The sequence below is a fragment of the Lynx canadensis genome, chromosome X, assembly GCF_007474595.2.
Source record: "Lynx canadensis isolate LIC74 chromosome X, mLynCan4.pri.v2, whole genome shotgun sequence".
NCBI classification, from domain to species: Eukaryota; Metazoa; Chordata; class Mammalia; order Carnivora; family Felidae; genus Lynx; species Lynx canadensis.
In genome coordinates, this window is record NC_044321.2 from 93917828 (window position 1) to 93944552 (window position 26725).

Genomic DNA, 26725 nt, shown 5'->3' on the forward strand with positions numbered 1-26725 from the left:
AAACCAAGAGTTGGGGGCACCTGGGTGGCTCAGTCGGTTAAGCATCTGACTTTGGCTCAGGTCATGATCTCGCGGTCCGTGAGTTCGAGCCCCGCGTCGGGCTCTGTGCTGACCGCTCGGAGCCTGGAGCCTGCTTCCGATTCTGTGTCACCCTCTCTCTGACCCTCCCCCGTTCATGCTCTGTCTCTCTCTGTCTCAAAAATAAATAAACGTTAAAAAAAATTAAAAAAAAAAAACAAACCAAGAGTTGGATGCTTGACTGACTGAGCTACCCAGGTGCCCCTATTTACTCTGATTTTAAATGACAACTGGGTAAAAAACAATAGTGTATTTAGCAGTAATCACCTTGACATGGGGGGAGATAAATAACCATTTTTCTTCCCTCTTGTATTTCCGATTGGTCTATATTTTGCACGTTACGACTACCCAAATAGTTTACTTTTTAAAATTTATTTTCATTTTCTTATTTTATTTATTTTCATTTTCTTATTTTAGAATGAACAAGCAGGGGGTTGGGGAGAGGGGCAGAAGGAGAGAGAGACCCTCAAGCAGGCCCCACCCTCATTGTGGAGCCCGACGGGGGGAGACGGGGGAGGCGGGGGGGGGGGGGGCGGGCTGGATCCCACGACCCTGGGATCATGACCTGGGCAGACATCAGGAGTTGGACGCTCCACCGACTGAGCCACCCAGGCGCCCCCAAAAGGGTTTTTACATACGGCATTATTTGAGCAATTTAAAATTCCCTTAATCCTCGTGAACTTGCCTCACATTTCCTTTCCTCCTTGCCTAGCCAAAGAGCTATCTGATGTGGAAGGAACTAAACCTGAGGTTTGGCAGCCCGCAAATGAAAAACAAAAGGCAGGCAGAGGAGCCAAGAGTACAATTAGAGGCGATGCCAACTTTCCACCCAAGAAAGGCTGCTCACTGTTCATGGGGGGAAAAAAAAACACAAAAGACTTTGAACGCGGGGGCGGGGGCGGGCGCAAGGTCACATGGTCGAAGTAATGAAATAAAACACTCCTTAATTGTCCTGCGGAGCACTCTCTCAGGGCTAAGGTGAGGGAATTATTTTAGCAACCCGCAAAGAAACATTACACACTTACATATTTCCCAAAGTCCCTATAGTAATGTTAGACGGGAAAGAGTTTCCGGTCGTAAGTTTTACTCGTCAGGACCAAGCCTGGTTATCGCGTGCATTTTTCGAAGTTCCAGAAATAGGCAAAGTAGATTTTTTTTACTCATCTTTCCCACCCTACCGATGTTGACCAAGAAGGAAAATCATGAACCTTTTGAGATGTAATGCATTCTAGAACTCCTTTTTCCAGATCAAGAGCCTAAGAAAGGCAAGGGTGAAAACGGTGTTTTGTAAAGCAGGTTATTTATTTATTTATTTATTTTGATAAAGACAAATAGTTAATTCGCTGGGAAGGAAAATGTGTAATCATTTACCAGCTGTTGGGATGGTTTAATAACAGCGCTGTGTGACATTAATCACCCTATTCCCTTCCTTCTGGGCACGCAGCTACCTGATATTTCCTTGCCCCCCCCCCCCCACCTTTGGGTTTATATGTGACCGTGGGACTGACTTCCGGCCAGGAGGATGTGGGTGAAAATGCCGGATGCCTCTTTCAAGCCTGGCCCTTCCAGCCCTCATACCTGCAAGGCTCCGTTTTCCTTCCGTTGACTGGACAGGACTCCGAGGACGTGGAGACAAGAACAGGCGACAAGGTGCCAAGGATCGTTGCTGTTTAGAGGAGAGCCTCCCGACCAGGAACCCCCCCCCCCCCCCGCACTGGACTGTGGCAGGACCGTGACTCCGTCCTGCACACGCCCCCATCTTTAGGCAGGTGGGAGCTATGTGCCAATGGATAAATGAGCTCCGCTGACAAGCACAGGACTGAAATCACCTGACCCCTGAAGAGGCGAAGACCTCGGCACTGCTGATTCCTCACTGGTGAAAAAAACTGGTGACACCCTCGTTGCTCGGGGACTAGCTCCAAATTTTTGGTTCCGACCGAATCTGGTCATTGGCAGATACGGTAAGAAAAGATCATGCGTGTGGCCCTAACCTAATCCTCAAACGATCATCTCCCCATCGTTCCTTTACAATCCTAGGTCAAGAACAAATCTCTTAGGTCATTTTACATGATGTCTTCTCATTAGGCAACACGGATCTTCTCCAAGATCAGGGAAACTGGCCTCAGAAATTTCCCTGCTCTTATGGTGGGAATGAAGAAGGGCCGATTCACATCTTAGGTGAACTAATTCCACAAAGACAACCAGCAATGAGTTTTGGCCAATGAGGTTAGACCTGGTCAGGTTACTTTCTTCCCTGAATAGAAGCCATTCGCATGAATCCAAACCGTTCAGTGCTCTCGGCTCCGCTGAATCTCGCCGCACCCAAAGCAAGAAAATTAACGGAAGTCAAATCAGACAGTAATAGGACGCCTGAGACCAACATGACATTAAATGCTTTTTTATTGAACAAAAAGAGATAAAACATGGAAGTTGAGATCACTGAGCAAAAGCAGCTCGCCAGGTGAAGCTGCTACATTTTGTGCTAAATAACCTTATGAATCGAGAGTATACAGAACACATAATACGTAAGTTACCTCAACAGCCAAGGAGAAGGTGTCGATTACAGTCTCGGAAGGAAAAATTTGGTTTTGTGACAAATTGAGTTGCTCAAAATTTCTAGCCCTTATCCACCTCAATTCAGTATGCACTGAATTCCCATTCTCATGGAAGCTGCTTTTTGGAAGGAATTTAAAAAGGCTTTTGCACGTTGATCCGACGCGCCGTTCAAGGTTTAAAATTTTGTGTCTGATGTATGTATGTGTGTGTGTCTATACACACTTTAGAAACCCCGAACCCTTGTTTATAAGTACAGGGGTCGTGCTGTTTTTTTTTTGTTTGTTTGGTTACAGTTACGATTTCTCCTGTGTGTCTAAGAAACTTTCTATGTTCTCAATGCACCCACACAGACAGGTGGGTTGACAGATATGTCAAAAATACTTTATGAAAAGAGGGAGGGAGCTCATGCGAGTTGGCGACCTTTCGCTATTGTCTCCTGGTGGGGCGAGCCGCCTCCCTTTCACACCTCACAAAGATGAAAGCGAAAACTTTTTACTTTGAAGCCTAGTTATTAGCACAGTTGTAGTTACAATCCACCTGCAAGTTGGTTTATGGGGCTTTCGAATAGGAGATGATAAATACCTCACACCCGGTACACGGCATCAAGAAAGTACTGAAGAAACATTTTATAGACAATACCTTGGTGGGTTCTTTTTTTTTGTGGTTTTGTGGTTTTTGGTTTTTTTTTTTTTTTTTTTTTGTTAAACATCAGCTTCAACGGGATACATTTCCAGAATGGTTTTGTTACCACTTGATAAACACTCTAAGCCAAACGAACAGCACAAATAACATCAAGGTTGTCTTTTTTCCAATATCGGTATCGATTACTGGAGGCTAATCCTAACACACTACTAAAGGGGGGCAAAAGAAGAGAATTCATGACACGTTGCAAAGATAGGACTACAGCATCTTAGTTGGAGGGATGATCTTACGGTGCAGAAAGAGGGGACTCTCTAGAAGGTGATGGTGTGGTTTCTTCGGGGGGGAAAACCGTGAGCGTACAAGCTCGGATGCCACCAAGGGACTCCGGGAGATCAAAAACCTTATGCCATTCATCTTTATCTGGGTCGTATTTCTGCACGATCTCTACCATGCAACGGTTATTCCAGGAATACCCACCAACCACGTAGATTTTATTTTCAAAGACAGCGACCCCAACATCGCTCTGCCCCCTTAGCATGGCAGCAATTGGGGTCCACTGGTCAAGGATAGGGGAGTAGTATTCACAGCTCAGGACATCGTCGTAATCGCTCGTTCCTCGGAAGTGATTGCCACCAATGACGTAGAGCCTCTCGCCCACCGTACACATGCAATGCAGACCTCTGACAGTGGTCATTGGCGCCTTCTGGATCCATTTGTCAGTATCAGGGTCGAAGCACATCAGCTCCTTTTGGAAAGTATCATGAGTAATTCCTCCTAAAGAATGAAAGTAGGCATGAGGTAGACAGAATTCTAAAAAAGCACAAGTAAATAAAAGGCTACCACAGATAATGAACTTGTGGCCGCACAGTGTGACACTTTACAGCTGATCGGTGGTGTCCTTATACGTGTCTGCCCTCAGCGAGTACTTTCTCTGGGATTACAAAAAAATCAAGAAGGTACCGTCTTCAGATTCTTTTTTTTTTTTTTTAACATTTATTTATTTTTGAGAAAGAGAGAGACAGAGCATGAACGGGGGAGGGGCAGAGAGAGGGAGACACAGAATCGGAAACAGGCTCCAGGCTCTGGGCTGTCAGCACAGAGCCCGACGCGGGGCTCGAACTCACGGACCGAGAGATCATGACCTGAGCTGAAGTCGGACGCTTAACCAACCGAGCCACCCAGGCGCCCCGCCATCTTCAGATTCTTAAAGAACCACAAACTAGCTTATATTATTGCAAGGACGTTCTCAAGCAGAGACCCATGGACTTTATGAGGCTTTACTACATGAAAATATTATTTGGGCCACTTTTGGAGAGCTGGGTCTGCAGTAAATCGCAGCTATGAAGCAGGCACGCCCCGGGAGCTGAGCACTGGGCTGGGGGACGTGTTAAATTCCAGTTGCCCATTTCCTCACTTGCCACATAAGAACGGCTACCCTTGTAATCTCGTTAGCATTGGGACTCTGAAGTCAAACAAATCAAAATGCTCCTTTGCAAGGTGGATGGTATTATGCAAACACACAAGCATGCAACAATACTCGGAACTGGGTTTTTTTGGTAGAGTTTCTGCCCGGTGGGGTGAGGAAGGTAATCTCGTCGTTATCAGCATGGACATTTGGAGAATTAGAATGCTGAACACGTACGGAATTTCATATGTACAGCAGTTTGTTGTTGACCTGGTGAGTCTGTATCGTCTACGAAGGATGTTCGTAGGTCACTTATAAATCAGCCTCTACAATGAAAGTACCAGACTCTATGTTCTGCAGATTAGGGAGAGGGCTAAACAAATTTTCATCCATGTCAATCAAAACTCTACTATCTGGTGGCCAGATGGCAATCATTGTTTTCTTTCTGCTTTTTAACTTTTTTTTTTTTTTCTCCTGTACTTTACAGAATTCTCTGGAAGCAAACAGCGTTTTTTTTTTTTTTTTTGGTTTGAGGATCAGCTATGGTTACGATCCTATTCTTGACTGGTAAGGTCGTTTCCGCAATACACGTTAGCTATGGCAGAGTACCACTACAACCATTCGATGCCATTTTTTTTTTATCCCCAGAGGATTTGGAGCTCTCATTATAATGGCATAGCATCTACGCACATAAAATAGGTAGAGGGTGTAAATCATTGAGTAGCGGAGCATATGATTTCCTGGATGGCTCTCGCAATATAAGACATGCCGTAGTTGCTCATAAATTTAACACCAGAAACCTGCCAATCACACACTCCAGGCCTTTCACTGATCCTTCCTGATTACAGATTTCATAAGGCAGCAGCGTTCAGAGACTCCGACCACAAACATCACCTTAACGCCTCTGTTCTCTAATACTGTAACTGCTGGCCTGGCACGGGCAGGCTCTCGGGATGGGAAGAAAGTGGCAAAAGTCGACCATGTCAGGGCCAGACGAGAAGAAGCTGCCTCCCAAAGTAAAATGTCAACACCCGAGGTGAGCGTTACGTTAAAATGAGACTCCTTTCTAAATTCGACATAAGGACGATTTCAACACCAACAGTTTGAGAACGAAAGTTGTTACTGGAGCAACTTGTAGCTGTTTTAGGATTTGTTATCAGAAAAATATACGTGCACGTCGCCAACATATAGGTAGTCGGCACAGAATTATTCACGCAAGGACATCACAGTAGAATCCCATGATAATGCTGAAGAAAAGGGAAAAACACATTATCGGGTGCACTAAATGACAGAATGCACATCATTATGCATTATAGGTACATCAGAAGCAAGTTTATGCATAGTACGGCTTGCATGTTATGCAATGATATATTTCATCATAGAGTTTAGCTAAATGTAAAATCAAAATGAATTAAGTATCGCTACGGAGAATATGAACGGGGGTTGTTAGAGTACAGGCTTTATTAGAGAGAGTAGGGAGTATGGGGACTGGAAGGCAAGCTGGGAAGCTGAATGCTTTCCAGTTTCTTCCAAGTCAGCTATTTACAGCAGGACTATTTTGCTCTTAGTCTTATGACCTTATAAAATACCAAAGGCAGGGGTGCCTGGGTGGCTCAGTCGGTTGAGCGTCCGACTTCAGCTCAGGTCACGATCTCACGGTCCGTGAGTTCGAGCCCCGCGTCGGGCTCTGGGCTGACGGCTCAGAGCCTGGAGCCTGCTTCCGATTCTGTGTCTCCCTCTCTCTCTGCCCCTCCCCCATTCATGCTCTGTCTCTCTCTGTCTCAAAAATAAATAAAAATGTTAAAAAAAAAATTAAAAAAAAAAAAAAATAAAATAAAATACCAAAGGCATCTATATGCAAATACAAACACACAACAGATCTTCTCAAATAAACATGAATTATACTTCGATTATCCATTTTTTCTGGATTATTTTTATTTTTTTAAATTTTTTTTTCAATGTTTTTTATTTATTTTTGGGACAGAGAGAGACAGAGCATGAACGGGGGGAGGGGCAGAGAGAGAGGGAGACACAGAATCGGAAACGGGCTCCGGGCTCCGAGCCGTCAGCCCGGAGCCCGACGCGGGGCTCGAACTCCCGGACCGCGAGATCGTGACCCGGCCGAAGTCGGACGCTTAACCGACTGCGCCACCCAGGCGCCCCGGGATTATTTTTATATACTATATGGAAAGATGGTGACATGGTTCAAAGTGTATGTGTTATGTTAATTGCATCTGCGTTAGAATTGTTTACCTGAAATATACATCACTCCTCCATATACGGTTCCAGCATGGCCATAGTGGGGCTCACTCATTTTGGCAACGTAGGTCCACTCATTTGTTCTTGGATTGTAACACTCGACTGTGGCTGTTGTTCAGGGGGAAAAAAAAAGAACAGACAAGGAAATCGTGTATGAGTTCAAATTCAGCAATTCATTCTTTTTCCTTTTAAGTTGAATAATAAGAATATTTAAACAACCGATCCATATTTCTTACAGGTATGAGATACCCTTCGGGGACCTCTTTTTTTCCCTCATTGAGATTGTATTACTGAGGTGAACCATGAATGCATTTTACATTAGATACTTATGTAATAATCTAACACATTTCTGTCGCTGCAGAGATTGCTAGGATTTCTTTGCTTCTAGTAACTTGTTACATCTTTATAATTTGACATGTCTCCCATTTCCTTCCTCTAAATACGTGGAAGATGAGAAAATCGGAAGGGAGAAAAAAAGCCAGTTCTTGGCCCCCCTGCTGATCCACCACCTAGGAAACAAAGGTTAACAGGGAGCAAAATTCGAAGTTCCGGCTCCCGGCTGCTTTATTTTAAATTTTTTTTTTTTTTTCAACGTTTTTATTTTATTTTTGGGCCAGAGAGAGACAGAGCATGAACGGGGGAGGGGCAGAGAGAGCGGGAGACACAGAATCGGAAACGGGCTCCGGGCTCCGAGCCGTCGGCCCGGAGCCCGACGCGGGGCTCGAACTCCCGGACCGCGAGATCGCGACCTGGCTGAAGTCGGACGCCCAACCGACTGCGCCACCCAGGCGCCCCTAGAACCTAGCTCTTCTAATTCATAGGCTAGTGTTTTCTTTTTTTCTTTTTTAAATTTTTTTTTCAACGTTTATTTACTTTTGGGACAGAGAGAGACAGAGCATGAACGGGGGAGGGGCAGAGAGAGAGGGAGACACAGAATCGGAAACAGGCTCCAGGCTCCGAGCCATCAGCCCAGAGCCCGACGCGGGGCTCGAACTCCCGGACCGCGAGATCGTGACCCGGCCGAAGTCGGACGCTTAACCGACTGCGCCACCCAGGCGCCCCCCGGCTGCTTTATTCTATATCCCGACTACAAAATAGACACTGACAATAATTTTTCTACATGTATACATTAAAGCCAATATGCGCACATATCCAATATCATTGTAGCCAGCAATGCGTTCATTGGAAGATGACTGGAGACATAATACGAAGTGAAGATTTTTATCAGGGGCACTTCCTTTCAGCAATAAATTTATTATCTTTAACATAAAGTGTTTCGGAGAAGCGGCCTTATTTAAATATCAATCTGTTATAGCCTCAAGAACAGACCAATCACGGTCCAGACAGATAGAAAACGTGATCCCTTTAAATTTTTTTTTTTTTTTTTTTAATTTTTTTTTTCAACGTTTATTTATTTTTGGGACAGAGAGAGACAGAGCATGAACGGGGGAGGGGCAGAGAGAGAGGGAGACACAGAATCGGAAGCAGGCTCCGGGCTCCGAGCCGTCAGCCCAGAGCCCGACGCGGGGCTCGAACTCACGGACCGCGAGATCGTGACCTGAGCCGAAGTCGGCCGCCTAACCGACTGAGCCACCCAGGCGCCCCCGTGATCCCTTTTAAAAGGCAGAAAGAAATGGGGCTGTTACGAGGACCCTGGTCAAAAACACCAAGTCTAGGGTGCCTGGGTGGCTCAGTACAGCATGCGACTCTGGATCTCAGGGTGGTGAGTTCGAGCCCCACGTGGGGTGTAGAGATTACTTAAATAAGTAAAAGTTAAAAAAAAAAAAAAGCCCAAGAAAACAGCAGCGCCTGGGTGGCTCAGTTGGTTAAGCATCCAACCTTCGGTTTTGGCTCAGGTCATGATCTCCTGGTTTCGTGAGTTCGAGCCCCAACAAACAAAGAAAAAACTTGAAAATTTTATATAATTTATTACAGACGCTGCCAGTTGCCAACCCAACTGCTTGCCTCCCCCGATGCTGCTTTTTTCTCAGGAACAGAACCACAACACTGCTCACGGAAGCACTATGCTAAACTCAAAATTCAAATTCCCTTGAAGCTGGAGTTGACCACATACATGATAGAGTACTGGAATACCGAACTGATTAATCATCTGTTGAACAAGATTTCCTTTTTAAAACACATTTTGTTTAGTTCATTTATTTCTTCTGAGAGACAGTGTGCAAGCGAGCAGGGGAGGGGTGGAGGGAGGGAGAGAGAGAGAGAGAGAGGGAGAGAGAGAGAGAAGGAGAGAATCCCAAGCAGGCTCCCTGCTATCAGCGCAGAGCCCGATGCGAGGCTTGAACTCATGAATCGTGAGATCATGACCTGAGCTGAAACCAAAAGCTTAACCGACTGAGCCCCCCAGGTGCCTGAAGTTTTCCTTTATTACAAAGAAAATAACGTTAACAATAGGCCATCCTAAATAGAAAGAGCGAGAGATTCACTTTCTACTCCATTCAACAGTTTCATTTCTTCAGCAAATTGACTATGTGAAATGCTTCTTTCTCTTCTCCAACAACTCCTACATTACACCACTTCTCATATCCCTTTACTGATCGCCTTTTGCACTGACCTGGGCTTTACATTTTCAGTCTTATTTCAAAGGCTTTTACTCTTCTCATTTTTTTTTTTTATATATATGAAATTTATTGACAAATTGGTTTCCATACAACACCCAGTGCTCTACTCTTCTCATTTTGATCTACTCTCTCGGTAGTTTTGTTCATTGCTTCAGGCTTGGACCCTCACCAACTCTATCCCTTCTAAACCCTTCCATTAAGTAGCCAGGTCCTGCAAACTCTTTCCCCCAAAAGAGGGCTATTGCCATAACTAAGGACAAGCTAAAACTAACTGTTTACTCCGAGACTGGTTTTGACTATTTGTAGTCACTAGATGTCTTCTCTAATGTTCATTTCCATTCGCCTTTACCATGACTTTCACTTAATTGACAAGCACAATCCTACGGAATGTACGTTATTATCTCTCTCTCTCTCTCTCTCTCTCTCTCTCTCTCGCTCGCTCTACCTACAGAGGATCTAGCATATTGATTGGTATTTGACATCAGCAAAGTAATTAATGATAGGGTTTTAGCTGATAAAAGAAAGCCATCTAATCACACATCCTAGCGGCGAAAGCGTTTTAAAAGACTTCCTGAGATCATCTTTTCCACCTATTTGATGTCAAAGACAGGTTTTACTATAGTCCTGTGCTTTCTTTTTTTTTTTTTTCAACGTTTATTTATTTTTGGGACTGAGAGAGACAGAGCATGAACGGGGGAGGGGCAGAGAGAGAGGGAGACACAGAATCGGAAACAGGCTCCAGGCTCTGAGCCATCAGCCCAGAGCCTGACGCGGGGCTCGAACTCACGGACCGCGAGATCGTGACCTTCCTATGCTTTCTTTAATGAAAGATGCTGCCTTGAACTTCGAAATTTCTAGAGTGTAACAGTCTTTCCTTATGTCTAATTCCATCTATTCTGATGGAGTGTCCATGAGTTTTCTTTTACTCTTTTTGGACTGGAGCTGGCAGTTGAACAGCTATTCGCTCTTCATGATTATGAAAACTTTCCCATGTAGAAAGATAACGCTGTGCTTCTGTCAGTGAATTAATTGCATTTTTCCCCTAATAGAGGTTATAAGAATCCACCTATATTTACCACCAGTAATATAATAGCTATGGAATACTTCATCATCCCTCAACTTTCCGTCTTCTGGCTAAATAATCCACTTCCCTTGGCTTTCCCCATCATTTAATATTTACTGCCAACCTATAGACTTTCTCCAGGAAGAATTGGTGTCGTTCTTAGCAAAATCCATACTATTTGCTTTCAAAATAGAAGACATCTAATTAAAAGTGTACACACACACATGCCCTTATTTCTATTTTCCGTGTTCACAAGGCAGTGAGATAGAGGTTAGTGCCCAACAACCCTGACAGGGGGAGGGGGCAAGGGGTGATGCAAAACACAAAGCAGCGGTTCCATTGCGGTCGATGAGCGGGAATGGCAATGAATTAGTAAGTTCTAGAATGGGGCCAGCAAATTAGAGCCGTAAGCCAAATCCAGGATGCTGCCTGCATTTGTATGTCTCACGAGATAAAAATATGAATGGCTTTTACCTTTCTAAAGAGTTGGGGGGAAACATCAAAGAGAAACTACTTTGTGGCATACGAAAAATCGTATGGAATTCCAACGTCGGGGTTCCTACATTAAGCTCTAGCGGAACAAAGTCTCACCCGTTTGCTTATAAATCGTCTGTGGTTGCCTTTGTGACAAGACAGCAGAGGTAATGAGCTGACAAGATCCTACGGCCTACAAGGCTGAAAATATTGACTTTCTGGCCCTTTACAGACTTTTGCTGACCCTTATTCTAGAGAACCATCTTCAGTGACCTGGTGGTCTGCCACTTAAATTAGAGACCTTCTCCAACTTAAGAATTACACGTAGGTTGCTTACCTCTCATAAATCATCAAAGATTCCTATTTTCTCAGGTGAGCCTACTGGAGTCCAGAATCGGTCCCAAGGGATGATGTAGAACTCGCTTGTTCTTTTTGAGATGAGGAAAGAGATTAACCCCGGATAACCACCGGAACAAAAATGGATCCCAGACAGGGGGGTATGGTCTCCAGAATCTTAGAGTGCCAGCTGGCGATGGGGTGTTTAATGAACAAAACTGCAAATCCGTTAAGGGATAGGGAGGCATTTGATAAATTTCAGTAACTCTATTGTGCATTTATTTGAAAAAAGAACCTAACACGTTTTCTGTTAAGTTTTTTCAGTATTTCAAAGCTTGACTTATTAATATTGAACAGAAGCGCAAGATATCTGAGCTGTCATCTCTCTCTTCAGTATAGAAAACCTCAATGGAAGATCGATCTCTTGTATGACATAAATTTGGAAGATGCCAGAAATAACGGACTCCTCTTTCTCGTAAGTGACAGCTGGTCTAAGCTTCACGTCATTTCCAATTGTACCTGGTGTCACAGGAAAGCAGCATTTCTAAGGAATTATATTTCCCATATGCATTAGTAGTATCTTTTAATGTACTATATAGGTTTAGGTCCATACACTCCACGAAGGGATTTTAAAAAGCCAAATGCATTAAAATGATCGAAAGTGTCTTGTAAATGCTGCCCCTGGTTTCTTTTCATAATTACATATAGGCAATGGTCATTGTATATATGAAGAATAAATGATATACTGGTACTGACGAACCTATTAATTTTTTTTTAAGATTTTATTTTTAAGGAATCTCTACCTACAGTTCTGAGACCAAGAGTCACATGCTTGGTGTGCCCAGGGGGGGCTCAGTCGGTTAAGCGTATGACTCTTGATTTTGACTCAGGTCATGATCTCACGGTTCGTGGGTTTGAGCCCCGTGTAGGGGTCTGCAATGGCTGTGCGGAGCCTGCTTGGGATTTTCTCTGTCTCCCTCCTCTCTCTGCTCCTGCCCTGCTCTCTGTCTGTCTGTCTGTCTCTCTCTCTCTCACACACAAAAATAAGCAAATGAACTAAAAAAAAATTACTACAGACTGGCTTTGCTGGGTATGCTGACTTTAAGGAAACCAGTCCTTTTCCACAAAAGTTTACTTACTTATAGATTATGGGAGGTAATGTCAAAGGAAAGACGTATCATTGGCCTTTAAACGGAATTTGAGTTGTTTCTTGGTATTGAGGCTTTGGGTCTATATTATGATGATACATGTACTTGCGAAAAATGCAGTTTATGAATTTAGATAAAGATGGGCCTCAGTTTATCATCTAGAGGGGGAATATTTTCTGGGAATATTTAAGTCATTATCCTCAGGATGAAACTTTGGGAGATTGTGATTTTAAAGCCTAAATATAATCAAAGAGTTATTATGAATTTGGAATAGCCCATGAAAAGCAGGCTTCTTTCTTTTTTACTTTCAAACTGAAACACAGAAGGCTATTTTTAATAAGAGATAGAGGGTGTGATTTCTGAAGGTCACGAGCAAGGAAGAGGCCGGTTGCCCAATGAGGATAACATGGCCAGAGCTCAGAAAAAGAAAGCCTCTAGCTTCCTGGTTTTATGTAATGACTCTCCCTGGCCCAAAGATTATAAATTCTCAGAAGAATAAGGCCTCCAATTAACACTAGGAACAATACACTGAAAACTTCCTATTGACAGGGGTGGGGACATCAGTGGGCAAGCACTATTCCCCTCGAGAAAGAGGTTTTGAAATGACCGCTGACTGCCGGGATCGAAGACCTATAATTTGTAAACTTGTAAAGATTATCCGAGACCAGTGGTTTTCCCGAGAAAGCACCAAGTCACTAGTTGCAGCTTCTGGATATTTCCAGACGCCATAAATGTAAAATACCAGAACAGCATGAAAATAACTTGTGTGGCGTGACTGAGGAGACCTGAAATGACAATTCTACACTGAAGGATACTAATGCCTCAAATGCTTTTCAAAGTCGGATTCCTGGGGGGCGCCTGGGTGGCTCAGTCGGTTAAGAGTCTGACTTTTGGTTTTGGCTCAGGGCATGACCTCACGGTTCGTGAGTTTGAGCCCCGCGTCGGGCTCTGCGTTGGCGGCAGGGAGCCTGCTTGGGATTCTCTGTCACTCTGCCTCTCCCCTACTTGCTCATGTGCTCTCTCTCACTCTCTCTCTCAAAAATAAATAAATAAACTTGAAAAACTCTGATTATTAAAATACATTGGGGAATCTGTGTGGTTCATGATAAATGACACCTGAAGTCCAACCATTTGGAAAGCCTGGTCTTAGAAAAAATATCACTACGACAACAAAAGAAGAAGTCAAACTGTGGGTAGGAAAGGTCAGTGACATTAAGACATCACGAACAAGAAAGGGCTTGATGAGCTGGAAAGTGTAAGAGCTGAGAGCAGTTCTTTTTGCCTCCAATAAACAGCTTGTTCTCAAATCCATTAAGCTACTTTTTATTTCTTAGACTACAGAAGAAAAAGATTCTGATAATTACTGTGAATTTATCCAGAGCCAATGCCAACATTTTTCACTTCCCCAGCATTACAGAGCCTGGGACACTGGTCAGCTACAAGGACTCAATTCATAACCGAATAAAAGAAGGATGGCAAAAAAGGCCAAGCAATGATGGTAGTGACAGATACGTAAGGTGTGACAGTAAATGTGGTCTTCCTGACTTCTTTTTGGACAGCTATCTCATTCCAATTTCATCTAAAATTGTTCACCGTACTTGTGACCAATTTTAGATTTAGGGAGACAAAAAAGTGGCCATCAGTTTTAGCGAAGAAAGCTGTTTGGTATTTCACCAAGAGAGAATGGTTTTTGAAACGAATAGTCCCAGATCATATTACTAAAGTAAATAAACTTTGGGTAATGTTGAACTTTGTACATTTAATTGATAAAGAAAATGACCTCGCTATGTGGTCTGGGATAGGGTAACAGATTATGTAAAAGAAGAAACAGTCACAGTGGGTCCTCTGTAGGGAAGGATTTTAACCTGCTCACTAAAATATTATGTGGGCTTTTAAAAATGGAAAATAAGGAAACGTGCCAAACTTCTGTCTGAGATTCTATCAGAATTTAAATTAGCAGAATATACTGTGTAGTTATACTGTCAAGGTGAAAACCATATATACTGCCAAATAAAATATTCTGCAACATACTGATATATTTCTAAGATATAATTTGTACCCTGGCCAACAACATACACTCGGATTAGGCATACAGATTATCTCTGATATTTTAGGAAATGATAATAATAATAATTTAGAAAAACAGTTTAAATGAAACCCTAGCTACGTCTTTGCCTTTAATTTTATGGAACTGCTTATTTTATGATTTCACAAGAATTTGGGGGTAAAGAAATCAGACTCTATGCTCAACATAAATGCGCACACTTACGCAGTTCACCAGCCGCGTTTCGCCCGCCGACTGCATACAGGTATCCTTTGAGGGCACTTAGGTGGAAGAAGGTGCGCTTTTCATTTAAAGATGCAACTTGCATCCATTTATTGTAGCGAGGATCAAATCTGAAGACTGTATCGACCGCCGTTTTTCCTTTCGTGTCATAATTACTCTGTCCGCCGACGACATAGAGGAAATTTCCAATGACGGCAATGCCATGCTGGTACCTTGGGGCATCCATGGGGGCTAAAGATTTCCATTCGTGGGCCTTTTCATCATACATGCGCAATTCCTTGCTGACAACCAGCTGCTGCCTCAGAACTCCTCCCAGTGTGACCAGATGAGTGGTGTCAGAGCGAATGGCAGTCCTGTCTGACTGCATCACTGGCTGCATATACGGCATCATTTGGTAATTGCTGGCTTCCAAAAGGAGATTCACGCACGTGTTGTCAGTTCTCATGAAATCCACGGTTTGCACGTAATTAATGAGCTCCTGTGGTGTCATCAGTGGAAATCGTATGTTCTTCATTAATTTTGCAGCAAAGTCCATCCGAGGCTCTTCCAGGCGTAGCCAGCGACAGGTGGCCTTAAAGAGCTCGAGTTCAGTGCAATGCTTAAGGCTATTACTGGAAAGCACGAAGGCAAGACGCTCAAAAGGGAGTTTTAAGAACTCCCCGGTGCTCAGCAATGCGGGAAAATTCTTCAAGACAAAACTGTTGACGTATTTATCCACTTCTGTCAGATTGTAGGTGTTGGCGATCCGACCAACTTCGACACAATTGTCTAAAGTGACCTGTTGAATCAATAAATAATATTAAAATACTACTATTTTCATGACACTCATCTCTGGATAACAAAAATACCTGTTCTAGAATAAGACTAAACTGAGAATTTTAGTGTCCATATAGATGCAAATGAAAATTGTTATCGAAATACATTAAGGACCTAAAGAGAATTCACAAACCACCAATCCATTACAAAAGTGACAAAAAGAAAATTATCTACAGCGCATCGACAAGAGAAAGGTTAAAAACCATGTGATCATTTCAACGGATGCAGAAAAAAGCATTTGACAAAGCACAATATCCACTCATGATAAAAACCCTCAACGATGTAGGTTTAGAGGGAACATACCTCAACATAATAAAGGCCATATGTGAAAATCCCAGAGCTAACATCATACTCAATGGGGAAAAACTAAGAGCTTCTTCCCTGAGATCAAGAACAAGACAAGGATGTCTATTCTCACCACTTTTACTTAACATAGTACTGGAAGTCGTAGCCACAGCGATCAGACAAGAAAAGGAAATAAAAGGCATCCAAATTGGGAAGGAAGAAGCAAAACCTTCGATATTTGCAGAGGACATGATATTATATATGGAAAACCCGAAAGACTCCACCAAAAAACTACTAGAACTGTTGCAAAAAGCTACTAGAACTGTTCAATGAATTCAGTAAGGTTTCAGGATACAAAATCAATGTACAGAAACCCACTGCATTTCCATATACCAACAATGAAGTAGCAAAAAAAAAAAAAAAAAAAAAAAAGAAAAAGAAAAAGAAAAAACAATCCCATTTACAATTATGCCAAAAATAATAAAATACCTAGAAATAAACTTAACCAAGGAGGTGAAAGACAAGTACACTGGAAACTATAAAACACTGATGAAAAAACTGAAGATGACACAAATGGTAATATATTCCATGTTCATAGATTGCAAGAACAGATACCGTTAAAAGGTCCATACTGCACAGGGCAATCTACACATTTAATGCAATCTTTATCAAAATGCTAAGAGCATTTTTCACAGAACTAGAACAAACAATCCTAAAATTTGCATAAGACCCCAAACAGCCAAAGCAATCTTGACAAAGAAAAACGAAGCTGGAGGTATCACAATTCCAGATTTGCAGTTATCCTACAAAGCTGTAGTGATCAACACAGTGTGGTATCGGCACAAAAACGGACACACAGATCAAGAGAACAGAATAGAAAGCCCAGAAGTAAACCCGTGATTATATGGTTAATTAACCTTCGACAAAGGAGGCAAAAACAGGCAATGGGAAAATGATAGTCTCTCCAACAAATGGTGTAGAGGACCCCGGGGAAGGTACATGCAAAAGAATGAAACTGGAACACTTTCTTATGCCGTACACAAAAGTAACTTCAAAATGGATTAAAGACCGAAAAGTGAGACCTGAAACCATAAAAATCCTAGAAGAGAGCACAGGCAGTAATTTCTCTGACGTCGGCTATCGTAACATTTTTCTAGATCTATCTCCTGATGCAAGGGAAACACAAGCAAAAAATAAACTATTGGGACTACATCAAAATAAAAACTTCTGCACAGCAAAGGAAACAGTCAACAAAACAAAAAGACTGAATGGGGAAGCTATCTGTGAATAAGATATCCAAAAAAGGGTTCGTATCCAAAATATATAAAGAACTTACACAATTCAACACCAAGAAAACATAATCTGATTTAAAACATGGGCAGAAGACATGAACAGATATTTCCTCAAAGAAGACATCCAGATGGCCAACAGACACATGAAGAAGTGCTCAACATCTGTAACCATCAGGGAAATGCAAATTAAAACCATAAAGAGATATCACCTCAAACCCGTCAGAATGGCTAACGTCAAAAACACAAGAAGCAACAAGTGTTGGCAAGGATGTGGAGAAAAAGGAACCCTCACGCACTGTTGGCTGGAATGTAATCCGGTGCAGCCACTCTGAAAAAGAGTATGGAGGTTCCTCAGAAAATTAAAAATAGGACTACCATATGATCCAGTAGTCACACTACTGGAAATTTACCCAGAGAATATGAGAACACTAATTTGAAAGGATATATGCACCCTGTTTATTGCAGCATTATTTACAATAGCCAAATTATGTAAGCAACCCAAGTGTCCATCAATAGATGAATGGATAAAGAAGATGTGGTGTGTGTGTGTGTATACACACATATATATACACATATACATATATCTATACGGATATACAGATATATAGATATACAATGGAATATCATTCAGCCATAAAAAAGAATGAAATCTTGCTATCTGCAACAACATGGATGGGTGTAGAGAGTATAAAGGTAAGTGAAATAAGTTAGTCGGAGAAAGACAAATACTGTATGATTTCACTCATATGTAGAATTTAAGAAACAAAACAAATGAACAAAGAAATAAAGAGACAAACCAAAAAAACAGACTCGTAACTACAGAGAACAGATGGTTACCAGAGGGGAGGTGGGCAGAGAAATGGGTGAAACGGGTGAAGGGAATTAAGAGTACGCTTATCATGATGAACCCAGAACAATGTACAGAATTGCTGAATCACTATATTGTATAACTGAAACTAATATAACACTATGTCAACTATATTGGAATTAGAATTTTAAAAAAAGAAAAGTGGCAGATACATATTTGTTGACTATTGAAAAATAAGGAAAATTATCAAAATCAGTAGATTAGAAGTTACCGTGAGAAACAATGTTATAACTTGACTATGGCCAAAAAATTCCTTTTCTCTTCTTGGAAATGTGTGTTCCCTCTCAAAAACATACTAATAAAATTCTGGCTAGATGGAACTTTTGGAAAAATAGAGGGTTATTCTATTACGGTTCATCTCAATCCATCTTCTCAGTCATGATTCCTAAAAGTAACCTTGCTAGCAAATCCACAAACAGAAAGTCTCTAATACAGGATCTCTAGATTTCTCTTTCATGTAAAGAGTCATGATTCATTACCGTAATTCATTTTGATCCCTTCAAAAGTTCTTGTTCCTAATAAAGGTAATTTAATAAGGCAATCATTCCTAGGGTGAAGTTATTTTCACATTATTTATGCAGAAATACAAGGAAAGGAATCATTTTCATGAGGGCTGGAACAGGTGTTGTCTCCCATCACATTTACTCATGCAGTTCAGTTAGTTTCTGGTGTCTGTGATGATGGCTTTGCAACATAGTTTCCCCGGGCCATTCTCTTCCTCTAGCATACTCAAGCTGTGCCTGGAGTCAAAATGAGCCCAGAGAAGTCTCCCCTGGACAGATCACAATATAGCAAAAATGGAAACTTCCGGAAAAAGGAGACAAGTGATGGAGAGGCTCGTCTTCAGCAAGAGCTCTTGCTGAAGCCTTAATAACTGGTCAGAAGGGAAAACGGGAAAATCATATCAGCAAATGTCATGCAAGGAATAAATCACTAAAACAAGCCTGCCATACAACTATCTGTGTGTGTATACAAACACACAGGCAGGTCACAGGCAAAGGACTCAAAGGTTTTCTCTTAATTTTGTCAGTGTGTGTGTTCACATATGTCACGTAAACTTCACTGACATACCTGTATTGTTACCAGATTGGCAGATGATTAAGAGAAAATTGCCTAATCCTTCTATTATCCTTTTATTTAAAAGCTGAAATGAGACTGAAGTAATTACTTCTCTGCATAAAATATCAGCCCCGCTGATACATTATCACAGAAAGCTCTAAGGTTAACACACACACACGAGGCTATTTTCATAGATTTATTACTCAGGAAGAATTTTAACAATTTGCTTTACAGGAATCTCCAAAAAATTTTAATTGCTTATTAAACTTAATAGCTATATATTAAAGAATACCTAAAACAGAACTGTAACACAAAAGAAGAATTAGGAAAAACAAATTAACAAATTATGGGCCTTTTGAAAGACACAGTTTAACACTGTTCAATACCTTGGATTTCCAATGTGATTAATAAAAAGTACGTTTCAATCCAATTGCAGGAGTGGCAAGTTGGCAGCTTATAAAATTTTTCATTGTGTAAATGAAGTTACAGCTATTAGTCACTTGCCCAAATCACTCCGGGTGGCAGGAATTAACGTCTGGGGTAACGAATCTACTTTCCGAGTCCGGGACGGAGTAGCCCTTCCCCAGAGCAAAGGTAATTTGCACCTCTGAACACATTTACTAGCAGGGATAAGCAAAGGTTGGTGAGAACGTAAAAACGATTCCCAAGTTTGCAGATTCTCGTCATGAGTGATAGGATTACAGATAAAAGCAACAAGAAATGGGTACTTCAAATAAGCAAAATGACGTTGTTGCTCACCAAATAGAAGTCTAAATGGATAGCCTACAAAACAAACCAAGATTAAAAAATTGAAACTGAATTAGAAATGGGATCAAGGTATTTAGTGCCTTCCCCATTTCCCGCTTCGACTTCATCCAATAAGAAAACAATTACTAAAACAACAGCATTTAAAAAAAAAAAAAAGCCTGCCTTTTATTGAAGGGCATTTGGAAAATATCTTCTTTTTTTTTTTTTTAATTTTTTTTTTTTTTAAGTTTATTTATTTTTGAGACAGAGAGAGACAGAGCATGAACAGGGGAGGGTCAGAGAGAGAGGGAGACACAGAATCGGAAGCAGGCTCCAGGCTCTGAGCCATCAGCCCAGAGCCCGACGCGGGGCTTGAACTCACGGACCGCGAGATCGTGACCTGAGCTGAAGTCGGACGCTAAACCGACTGAGCCACCCAGGCGCCCCGGAAAATATCTTCTATATATCAGTATGCTCAGATACAGATACACAAGACTGCAAAAGACCTTGACAGACCACTAGGATATACAGAAAGCTGTCTAGTCTTTTCTTAAAAATCACCAGAGAATGATATTTCATAACCTTCCAAATTGTCATCTTCTTAATTTTTTTTAAGGTTTATTTATTTTTGAGAGAGAGACACAGAATGTGAGCAGGGGAGGGGCAGAGACAGAGGGAGACACAGAATCAGAAGCAAGCTTCAGGTTCGGAGCTGTCAGCACAAGAGCCCGATGCCGGGCTGGAACTCACGAACCGCGAGATCACGACCCGAGTCAAAGCCGCTTAACCGACTGAGCCACCCAGGCGCCCCCAAATTGTCATCTTCTTGATAGAAGGACTAAGCATTTTCTATACCCCACGTACAACAGCTATCACGCTGTGGGTATATAACAAAGGTTAAATACTATAATTATTGGCAATATACAAATTAAAGAAGTGATGATAGAGACAACTAAAAATAGAACAGATTTTGAATTGATATAGAAAATTACTAGACCCTTATTAATTTTTAAATGCAACTCAGACAAAAAGTATGGAATAGAAAATTGGTTGTTATGAAGTGCATGTAATCAAAGCTCAAATAATTAATTGTAGACTATAGGGATTATAGAAGCAAAGTCTAGAATAACAGTTAACAATGTAAGCAGACCAAAGTGATGGAATAATGGTAAATGATTTTTGGAAAAATACACGATTATTCAATTATGGTTCATTTTCATCAACCTCTTAGTCATGATTCTTAAAAGTGCTTCAGTTAGCATATACCCAAACATTTAGCCTAGATAGTATTAAATAATGGATGTGTGCAGTAATGTAACATTTAATGAAATTCATGTATATATTAGAATGCATTACATCTTGAAATATAAAATAGGAAGTTTAAAGCTTATTTTAAAAAAACAACTCATAAGTAGAAAGGACTCTAATTTCATCTGAATATATAACCTGGCCCGAATTCCAAGGAAGAGTTATTACAGACATGAATTCAAATATACATTAGTGTTTTAAAGGAGATAGAAGCAAAAAAGGACAAAATTTCTCAACCACTTATGAGAACCAGTAAAACTGCTTTTAAAATAATCAAGTGCACATTTCAGTTGCCTTGATATAAAATATTATAAATTCTTCTATTGCAATCAAACAACCTTCATAGGTCACCCTAAAGGCAGTTCCAGGCATCAGAATTTTCAAAGTGCTACTCTCATTAACATACTGTCTCTCACTGCGGCTGTATTAAATTGTTCAAATCACACTCGATGCACCCAAACATTTCACTGCCATAATATGATATTTTAATGACAGGCTTCATCAGAAATCAGAAATTCATCAGAAATTCATCAGAAATCAGATGTTATTCTGTTGAAGATCGGTGTGTTACACACATAAACTTCCACTTCGGAAAAAAGCAAAAACTAAAACGAGTCTCTGCTTTTGTAACTCTTAAGAAAAAGTGCAAAGACCAGGGAATTAGCTGGCAAATTTGGGCGGGGGAGGGGGGGAATGCTCCTCAGATAGTCCATGCGCCAAAGCGTCCTTGGTGCTGTCTAGTTTATTAAAATGGCAGCCTGGCGTCAAATACAACCACTGCAGAGAGAGAATGCGTGTCCACACACTGGGAAGAAATCAAATGAGCGACTGAGGGGGACAGAGGGTTCAGGAAGGACTAGTACTTGGAATATTTAACACCCAGCCCAGTCTGGGTATCCGTGAATGAGAATAGATGCTCAACCACAAACAACCGGTTACGTGGGTATCACTTGCCGAACGTCAGCCGTGACAATAAGGGAGTCGAGATTGGTTTGGTGCGGGAGGGGAGGAACGGTTTCGATTCATCGAAAAATTATCTATATGAGTTTTCCTCTAATTTGCATTAAACCTCCCCAAAGGCAAAAAAGAATTATCTGAAAAGACATGTTAATTTTTATGGGTAAATCCAATTAGGATCAAATAAGGAATGTGAAATACAAGTACCATACAGGAAATTCTTACATCAAGAAGGATATTCCCAAAGCTTGCTGCTGACGTCATCCCCTAACAGTAAAAGAAACTGTCTTTTCCAATAACTTCTGATTTCCTTCATGTTTCCCTTGAGAGAACTCCTTTACTCTGCCTTTTGCCTCTCCCACACGGGCGCCTTCGTTTTCCACGGTCGCAAACTCTCTATTACCCCCGGTAGCCTCCATAAAAAAACCTCTCTACGTTTCATTGTGAGCTTCCCCACCCGGATCAGTGATGATAAATGTACAAGTGGAACCAAGGCTATACATGCATCAAGGAAAAACAGCAACACAACTTTAAAACAATGAGCTTAAAGAAAGAGTATCACCAAGTCGAAAGCACAATGGCATCTTCGTTCTCTGATTCAATACGCTTTTATATAAAAAGAAAATGGTTCCTTGCTCACCTTCATTCGGGTTTGTTTATTCTGTATAATTGTATATTTCAATTGTCATATTGCCGGTTCAATGACAAACGTCCTGTTTCAGCAACCTTACGTTACAAATTGGGTTTTGTGGGCTGGCCTGAAATCCTCCGTAACAGTGGTTCCGTGGGGGCAGATGCGAGATGTTACAAATTCCAAACAGCAGACAAATGATAAACAAAAAAATTAACGACAACCTGTGTGTAAATGAGGGAATGGCCGCACAGCATTTAGCATGCTGTAGTTATAGAATGTCGTAAAGACGGAAATGAATGCCATTTCTAGGCATGTAACTAAACAGGTAATTTTCCATCGTCTCCATGATATCGGAAAGCAAATGTTTTTAAGTTTATTTATTTATTTTCAGAGAGAGAGAGAAACAGCGCAAGTGGAGGAAGAACAGAGAGAGAGAGAGAGAGACAGAATCCCAAGCAGGCTCCGCACTGGCAGCAGAGAGCCCGACGCAGGGCTCGAACTCACAAACCGTGAGATCGTGACCTGAGCAGAAATTAAAGAGTTGGACGCTTAACCAACTGAGCCTCCCGGACACCCCGGAAAGCCAATGTTTTTAGAAATTTTTACCTACTCCGCTTTACATCCTTCACTGTTATCCCTTTGTATCCATTTCATAGTTCTCTTTTCTACAACTACCAGGAAAGTAACATAGCAAGAACAAAAGCACCTGAGCCTATAAACTACAATAGTCATTAACACCCTAAGAGAAAAGCATTACTGCGAAGGATGGCAAAGCGGGGAGTGGTTCTTGTTCTATGGAGCCTGATGCTCTGTTCTAGAACACTGGTGTTTTTCTATCTCACCAAAGGCGAGGGTGGTTTTATTGTCGTATTTAAAGTTATCACGCAAAACTAACATAAAAACGCTTTGTGAGTTATTTGCCGAGTCACATTTTATTGTACCACTGCTCCTTCTCACCCACACAAACAATTAAGAAGGGGATAGACCAGAGTTGTATCGGAAGCTGATTTTTCTTTCTAAAAGCTCAAGCCTAAGTAGTGTTTTGGTTACGTGAAGTATAATCCCACCACATCATTAAAAGCATACACCTATTCGCTCAACACCTTTGGTTTAAGCACGCAATTCTTAAAACACGAGACCATCCTATGTAAAAATGATCCATAAAAGTTAGCTTGTGGGAGAACTCAAAACAAATCTACCGTTGAAAAATACATTATCTAGAAACTTCCAAGGGCTACTCTTGCCTGATCCACTTGATTGCTGAGAAGGAAAGAGGAAATAAATGGAGTAAGGCTGAACATTTGACTAAGAAATGGAATGCATGAAAGAAGGGATAAGGGAAAAGTTGGATTTTAGATAATCCTTATGCCAATAATTGACCAACTGTTCTCAAAAACTATCATGGATTCTGAGAGGGAATATTTCCACAGTAAAATCACACAGACATATCCTCAGCAAACAGGATGAAAGACAGGTAAATAGAACGGTGCTAAGAAAAGAGGTGTTTTTCCTCAGAGCTCAGAGAAACTTCGAAAACCGAGAGGAAGGAGTAAACTATACCACAGGTACGCTTTGTCAGACACAAGCCTGTTCTCCACTAGAAATGGGTTTTAGGAGGTCCGCAGAGGACACTAGGAATGAATATTACAATCTTTAAAGCAATATTAAGTCTTCATAAAAATGAAGAAATTTCCAAACAGGTAAAGCACGCAGTTACAATAAATGTTTCAAATAGGTTAAAGAACCAACCTCCTAATTACACAAAATGTGTCAATATTGCAAAATTACTGTGATGTCATCTTTAAATAAACTTGTTTTAGAGTTTTCTAGAACACGATTGTTCTTCATACTGTTATTCTGACAACTGTATACTTTTACGACTTTTCATAAATTGTGCTTTATTCCATTTGGTCCTTTCCTTTCAGGTAAAGGAACAGATCGCCACCCGTATCTAAAGGTCTAAGTACTACAATTCGCTACGAGAGAAGAGGTTGACCATGAACGTCTATTATTAATGACCGGTTCCAAAGAAATCATAACACCGTATGTAGTTTGGCTCAGGATGACCACGTGTGCTGCTGAGATCAGTGTAACAGCAAATGTTGAGAGTATATAAACGTAAGCATTAAGTGTTATTACTAAAGTAATTATTGGACGTGATACACTTAAAAAATACATTCAGTTCATTTTTTTCCTGGGACGAAGGTGTTACATGATGTCAGGGGTACGAACCTAGAAGAAAGGTGCTTACAGGTCCTAAGGGGGAGGGCCTTGTGTGACTAAATTAAAACGAGAGTCAGTGCTCAGATTCAGTACTGACAAGCAGCATCTTGAGAAATACACTTCATGCGGGCTACTCACGTGATAGAGAATAAACAACACTGTGACCCCACGCTGCCTTTTGGCTGTTAGTTTAAAAGTTTATAAATAACAGTGAGACAGTAGTATGGATGCTTTAAAATGGAAACACACAAACAAGACACACTTTCCACAGTCCTGTTAAATTAGCTGTGGGCTGACTTTATAAGACAAGGAGTAGCTTATTAATAAAAGCGCTAAGGACACGTTCTCTTAAAACCTAGGGTTTGCAAACTGGGCTCCCAGTTTAGTCAATGCAACTTTTAGAATTGGTAGGAGTTTAAATCAAGGGTAGAAAAATGTATTATCTACTCATATAATAAATTAGAAAACAGATCAAAATTTACCGCTGCCATAATTCTCCAATTACAAAAGCAAGTTCCATAAACTCCAGAAATCTTCTGGGCAATATCTCCTTGCAACCAAAGCATTTCATTTCCCGGAAGTAGAATTTAAGAGTCTCAAATAGGGCAGTGCCTTCAGGAACCACGTGACCGCTAAGCAGTTCATGGGTAGCTGTGTCTTCTCCTATCTATTAATAAAGGCTAAAAACCATTTAGTGGGTGATGCGTTTCCATGCAATTAAGACTTATTTTCCTATATGTTGTCACATAAGTATTACTTCTTCTCAAGACCTGGCTCCCATATTTAAGGAAGAAAAAAAATTACTGAGCCTGGTTTAAAAGGCTTCTAGAAGCTCAGATTATGTTTCCATGGAATTCCATTTAAGAAGTCTGCCTGTATAAAAACATAGGAACATCAGGGAAGGGAAGCAAAAATAATATAAAAACAGGGAGAGGGGCAAGACATAAGAGACTCTTTTAAAAAAAGGGTTTTTTTCATGTTTATTTATTTTTGAGAGAGAGAGAGAGACAGAGTGTGAGCAGGGTCGGGGCAGAGAGAGAGGGAGACACAGAATCCGAAGCAGGCCCCAGGCTCCAAGCCATCAGCACAGAGCCTGACACGGGGCTCGAACTCGTCAACCGCGAGATAATGACCTGAGCCGAAGTCGGACGCTCAACCGACTGAGCCACCCAGGTGCCCCAGGAGACTCTTGAATATAAAGAACAAACTGAGGGCACTGGAGGGGTTGTGGTGGGGGGATGGGCTATCAATGTAAATTAAAAAAATAATAATAATAATGGTAAAGATGGCAAATTTTATGGTGTATTTTACCAAAATAAAAAAAATCGGATAAAAAAAAAAACTTCTACAAAGTGGAAAAAAAAGAAAAAGAAAAAAGAAGCCTGCCTGTATAAAATCGTTAAGGTAAATAAAACCAGATTAAGATACATAACATCAACAAACAGTTTAAAATCTATATCGTTATGGGGTGCCCGGGTAGCTCAGTCGGTTCAGCGTCTGACTTCAGCCCAGGTCATGATCTCACAGTTCACAAGTTCGAGCCCCACATCGGGCTCTGTGCTGATAGCTCAGAGCCTAGGCCCTGCTTCGGATTCTGTGTCTCCCTCTCCCTCTGCCCCTCCCCGGCTCACATTCTGTGTCTCTCTCTCTCTCAAAAATAAATAGCATTTTTTAAAAATTAAAAAATAAAATCTTTATCGTTATGAAGC

General features: G+C 41.2%; 1 protein-coding gene across 3 annotated transcripts in view; it reads right to left on the reverse strand.

The window, feature by feature from the left end:
* Positions 1-2460: 2460 nt before the first annotated feature.
* The window catches only part of KLHL13 (kelch like family member 13), a 205585-nt gene continuing 181320 nt past the window's right edge, over positions 2461-26725 (reverse strand). For all 3 annotated transcript variants that reach the window (XM_030305092.1, XM_030305086.2, XM_030305088.2), the window contains 3 exons: positions 14810-15605; positions 6935-7048; positions 2461-4050 (listed from right to left, as the gene is read on the reverse strand). In XM_030305092.1, coding sequence (XP_030160952.1) covers positions 3563-4050; positions 6935-7048; positions 14810-15605 — 1398 coding nt within the window. In that variant the 3' untranslated portion in view covers positions 2461-3562. The remainder of the gene's footprint in view (positions 4051-6934; positions 7049-14809; positions 15606-26725) is intronic.